General features: G+C 41.2%; 1 protein-coding gene across 1 annotated transcript in view; it reads right to left on the bottom strand.

Annotated features, from left to right (window-relative positions):
* Window positions 1-2,071: 2,071 nt before the first annotated feature.
* The window catches only part of SLK (STE20-like kinase), a 45,396-nt gene continuing 41,467 nt past the window's right edge, over window positions 2,072-6,000 (bottom strand). The window contains exons 16-19 of the mRNA XM_010020939.1: window positions 5,709-5,897; window positions 4,468-4,593; window positions 2,811-2,924; window positions 2,072-2,218 (exon numbers count right to left, since the gene is read on the bottom strand). Coding sequence (XP_010019241.1) covers window positions 2,072-2,218; window positions 2,811-2,924; window positions 4,468-4,593; window positions 5,709-5,897 — 576 coding nt within the window. The remainder of the gene's footprint in view (window positions 2,219-2,810; window positions 2,925-4,467; window positions 4,594-5,708; window positions 5,898-6,000) is intronic.

The raw sequence follows: 6,000 nt of genomic DNA, 5'->3' as shown, positions 1-6,000 counted from the left end.
ATGTGGATGAAGGTAGAGATAATCCAGAAGGGGAAATCTGCCTGCCCTGCCTGCTCCCCGAGTAAAGCACTGAGCCTACTTCATACGAAACTGCCAACAAACTCTGCTAAAAACAAAGATGAAGATTATTTAATGTTATTTTAGTAACAGTCAATTTATGATGGTGGAGCTTAAAAAGACCTTCAAGGACTCTTTGCACCCTACTGAATGAGCAATGTAAAGAACTTTGCATTTAGCAACAGATAACATTCTAGAGATATGGTATGTGAATTCACAACAGTACACAATACACAGTTATATAATAAAATGCCTGAAATTAAGGCTAGCTATAAAGTAATTATGCTATCAAAAAGTTACAAAATTTAAATTAAAACATGCATTTTTCCTGTGCTGTAAATTAAGTGTTTTCATTGAGAAGCTCTATGAAGACACTTCAACGTCCAAGGATTTCAGCACCCAAGATTTCAGCCACATCTGATTAAATCCTATGTTAACTTACGACTTCATTCACATGCATCAATACTGTTCCCATGAAATGAACGTCATGTAACAGTCACCAGTTGCACGTTTAACACAAGCCAGCAAAACAGAACGCATACAGCTGATACCCAAAGAGCCTAGAAAGTCAGGCCTCAAAGGACAGAAAGCAAGTACTACTTCACAGACTGAACGCCAGCATACCAAAGCACAGCTGGTAACAAACACTGCCTTGGTATGACTCCACCTCTAACCACCAAAGAGAGTGCAGTAAAAGTGACCCAATGGAGCTGTATTTCCCTCCATCTCCAGATTTTTTCCACTGCAGATCAGTCAGGTAAATAACTTATTGTACATCTATGAAAAATAAAAACTGCCTATGTTAGTACGTGGCAAGACAAAAGCGAAAACCCAGCTTCATAAAGTAGTTTGTCTCTATATTTAACTTAAATCTTTCTATAAAATAAAATGACTAAAAAACCCCCATCAAATCTAACGCTTCCAACCAAATCAGACTTAGCCATGGGTATTTATAAATATGACCACCCAGCTCCACTTGCCCGATGGAGTTTAAATGAAGAGGCTTTGGTAAGAACAGAAAAATGGCTCTACCCATTGCAGGTTCAGTTAGAGAAACCGCGTACATTTCGCACCCCGCTTCCTAAAAAATACATTCTACAGTGTTCAATTTGTAGAACTAACCACCTGGAACAGCTAAGGAAAATAATAAACTGTGCATTTTTAAAGTTAGCATTTCTTTCACCTTTACATATTTTAGTGCAAAATATTTTAGGGTGAGGATTTACAACAAAAATGGCAGTAGCAGCAAGAAATCTTCTGTTCTGTACAGTAACGACAATGCTAAGGAGTTTTTGTTTCTTTAAATGATAAAATGCCACCCTGTTGCCAGGTTTAGCGTATCTAAGTGTTTCAGGCACTGTATTAATTAAACTAGCACCCCATTTCATTATGGAACTAATGGACAAAATATGTCATGGAGATCAGCTCAGTTTAATTCATGCCAGAGGTTTCTTTTCAAAGAGGTTGCAAACGCTTTTGCTTTTATCAGTTGGGTTTAAACGTTAGGGTTTCTTTTTCTCATTATTGGCATGTTCTGAGTAATTAGTTTCAGTCCTTGCTATGAAGACACTGCTCAGCATTATAGAGTTTTAAACCTCTCACGGCAGTTTCAATTGTGGAATTCTCTCGTGGAGAAGTCAGACACTGAAAAACACAGTAGCAGAACTATTATTACACCGTGTAACTGCTCACATGAGAAACCGTTTCTTTTTGTGATCAGAAAGAGTATAACCAATGCTTTAGGCTTAAAGTCAAAACAGTCTATAATGTACTTTTTGAGACTGAGATAAAAACCCCACTTATTCTTGAAACATCTGAAGGACACAACGTTACCATCATACACCAACAGCTTTCTTCTTCCGTTCAGAGAAGTGAGGAAACGGATCCCGACACTGATTGTCTCCACTGAAAATAAAGAGCGCAGGGTCCTTTGATGTACACCGCAGATCCAGTCGGGTTAGATGATGAGGATGGAGAATTCCCAATATGAAAAAACCTACAGCAGTTCCCGGAGTTAGGAGCCGGTGGAGTGAAGGCTGGGGATTGGGTAGAATTTGGAAATCCGGCTTTGTGTTGAAGGGTTAAGGCATTCCGACTCTCCAGTCATTTTAAAGAAAACTTCCTGTTCCTGCAGTTTCCTGGCAAATTCTTCTTCCAGCGTCTGCAACCAAGATCAGATTGTCATGGGATTAACAAGGGGAAGAAACCTGTCACACTGGAGACATTCTGTCTGACAGAACATTGTGGCTTCACCCCCCGTCACAATAAAAACCACGCAGCAATTCAGAAATTGCAAGACAAACAAGGCCCAGGAGGCTAAGGACTCTGTCTGCCCACAGGACACTCTGAACTGTGGGACAATCTAGTACTTCCCATTTTAAAGTGAAACATAAGACCCAAAGCCAACCTCCACCACCTGTTATCTAGCCTCAGTTCTTGTAGTAACCTACTGGCTCCTGAAACACATTCCTAAACCCAGATTTACCTCCCGCTAACAAGTTTTATATGCAAATATGCACCCACAAGCTGCAAGAGGGAACAGCCGGGGGTCAGTAACACAGAAGCCTTTCTTGCTGCACATGCCCTTTGCTCAGCTTTTGCACGTTTGATGGTTTTTAACATCTTTCATTATTCAATGAATTGCAGCAGTTTGGGACAGCGGCTTGGTCTCCTCCTCTGTGCTACTTCCTGCATGGTCTGTATTTGCTAGATCCAACTCCTGATTTTCCAATTCCTGAACTGCCCCGATGTACCTTTTTTCTTGGTCTCAATTTCTCTCTCCATTCCTTCAGTTCTTGGCTGTGTTCTTCATCCAGCTCTTTTAGCTTCTGCGTCTCATGCTCAACCAGTAGATGGCATTTTTCATTCTTGAAACGAGATAGAGATAATCCTTATGTAAAACTAATTCAGATTAGGCAACTCAACATTTGTACGCTGACATATGTTGTCCTAATTCTTTTTAATTAGCTTATTTCGTGTAAATAGTGACGTGAATAATTACAAGATAAAAGTATGTTACGAGCCTGCATTATCCAAAGCTGATCTTTCCATTAGAACCAGTTGAGATAAGAAATACTTGTAAGTCCAAATATACTCCTGAAATATCATTAAAGCAGCAGCCGACAGTGTTACTCAGAACTGTGTTTCACTGCCAAAAAATGCTTCTCAAGGTCATACAGCATTTCTGCTTTGATTTCTAAAGACAGTTTGTATAATGTATTAAAATCAATTGCATTAAAAAGGAGGTAGGTTTTTGGAAATATTTCAACTCTTGGTGCCAAGGAGCTCAAACAATGGGACAGAGAGAGGAGAGAAATGAACTTGCAGAAGCAGCCTCAGAATTACTCTATGAGAAGGAAAAGGATAATCAAGCCACACATGGGCTTCACTTTCCTCTCAGCGAGGCAGGCAGGCAGCTGCCAATCTTCCAGAGGACTTGTGAAGAATGGCAAGAAACAAAAATTAAGTATTTGGCTACATCAAATCTTTGCTTTTTAAGAGCAGTTGGCAAAGTCTCCAAGCCCCATGTCCTCGTTTCTAGGGTGCCAGACTCAAGCGGGTCTGATCCAGAGCGCAAAATCACAGGAACAAAACTAACAAGCACAAGGCTAAGACCAGAGTGCAGCCAGGGACCAGTTTTTCCTGGTGAGGCTCAGTGTAGCCCTTATCTGCTTGATTTTACCGGAGCTGAAACTCTCACAAGGCTCCCCCAGTACTTGGGGATTTACTGAGGCATATGAATGTCATAGGGACTGTGTTCGCAGGAGGTATGAAAGTGAATAGAGTAGAACCAGCTTCACTGGTCATTGGAAGATTTCTCTACGCAAAGGTTATCAGCCAATGATCATTTAATGCTTTAAAACTGTCCCTGGAAAAGGGAAAAAATGATATAATGGAAAAGGAGATCTGGTCTCTGGTAAACAGCAGCAACTTTCACAAGATGCACACCAAGAGACAAAAAGACTTTCACATTGCAAGAAGAGAATTCCTTCCAAGTACCTTCCAGAAGCTCAAGTACAAAGGGCAGCCTGCACTTGGTAGAGGCCACCTCATTCCACGTATTGCCTCAAATGTCTTGTGGGCAATGCCTGGTGCTGCCTGCGTCTGTTCTGATGAATGACAACATCTTAGCAGAATGAGGTTAAAAGGAAATGCTGCCACAGAAAATAGCACTGGGAACTTGACAGATATTCTAGAAGTGATCATCTACTTCTGGTTGATGCTGGTCTTGCATTTAAAATGATTCCTCATTAATTGTTGCAAGTATGTGGATCTGGTTAAATGGTTTGCTGCAGGCCTTTGAAAGCCAAGTTGCAAACTGAAGGAAAAGATGTTTCTGCTTTGCCTGTGTCTATCATTACCCCGAGTCTTCCCACTGAATGTCCATTTATAATATCATCTATTTTTAACCTGTAACTGATGCAGTTCTCTGATGTTGGCTTCACACTGCAGCTGAAGGTCCCGCATTTGGTTTTCGTGTTTCTGATGCTGAGCCAGTCTCTCATTCTTCTGCCTCTTTTCTTCTTGAATAGCAAACTAAAATGAAGGACAAAAAGATGGTTTATGTTGTGCTTCTAGATACAACAGTTCACACAAGTCAAAAAAACACATATAAGAGAATGAATACATACAGCATAAAAGAATAGTTTTAAAAGACTTGAACAGTATTTCCTTTAGTCTTTCTTAAGTTCTTACAAAGGGAATGCCCTCACAGTTTTGTTCATCATTCCATGTCATCATACCACGCCTGCACTCTCATTTTTCCTGAAAATACAGCACGTTTCACTTCCATGCTCCTGAAGTTATCTCCCTGTGAAGCTAAGTGACACAGCGGTGTTGCTACAAGTCTCAGTTAAGGTTGGTGTTATACACCTACGGGAGGCTGGATCTTCCAGATTATTCATCCTCCCAGTGCTCACACTGTGAAACAATGATTTGGGACTTTGGTGCATCAGTAGAAAGCAAACCTCTAAGCCTCTTCACTACATTACCTTTGAAAGAATGAAAACCTACAGTTTCAGTTCAAAAGCTCACAAAAATCAAGTATTCTTAAAAGTATTTCACAGGATCGCAGAACAGTTGAGGATGGAAAGGACCTGCAAAGATCAACCCCCTGCTCAGAGCAGGGTCAACTACCGCATATTGCACAGGACTGTGTCCAGCTGGGTTCTGAGTATCTCCACCACCTCTCTGGGCAACCTGTTCTAGCAGCTGACCATACTTACACTGAAAAAAGTATTCACTTATCCAACTTAAGTTGGATTTTCTGTATTTCTTATTCCCTCTGATGAGTACTTATATGCATGGGTGAGAGCCCCCTGAGCCTTCCTGTCTCCCAGCTGCAGCATCACAGGTATTCTAAGTGTCTCCTCCTATAATAAGACCCAGCAATCCCTCAGTCATCTTCAAGGCCCTTCGTGGGACTCACTCCGGTAAGCCCACGTCTGCCTTGTACTGGGAAACCCAGGACTGCACCCAGTGCTCCAGAGGAGTCTTACCAGTGCCAAGGAAGGATGACATCCTCCAACCTTCTCCCGTGCATCAACCCGCTTTTGTACCATCAGCAAACCTGCTGAGGGTGCACTCTATCCCATCCTCACATTTACATTGCCATAATCATTTACACTATTCAAACTGTTTTGATTAATAACCTGCTTAATTTTCTCACGGTCTTGGTCTGGAGAGGCCAATGAATTGATTCTTAAACTTTTCTTAAACATTGCCATTCGAGTCTTCGCTTCACTCCGCTGGATTTTAGGCAGTCTGGCTCTTTCCTGAGTTTGCTTGTTCTTTAACTCCTCGATCAGGCGTTGGTTGTATCTCTGCATTTGTTCTGTTTCCTAAAATGTTAAACATAAGGAAACGTTACAGAGGAACTACTACATTGAATATCTGCAACTCATTTCATCAATAAGCATGCTGTTTGAGTCAGCTTCTTTCAAG

The sequence above is a fragment of the Nestor notabilis genome, unplaced genomic scaffold (genome assembly GCF_000696875.1).
Source record: "Nestor notabilis isolate BGI_N333 unplaced genomic scaffold, ASM69687v1 scaffold11828, whole genome shotgun sequence".
NCBI lineage: Eukaryota > Metazoa > Chordata > Aves > Psittaciformes > Psittacidae > Nestor > Nestor notabilis.
This window is presented reverse-complemented; position numbering and strand designations above follow the sequence as displayed.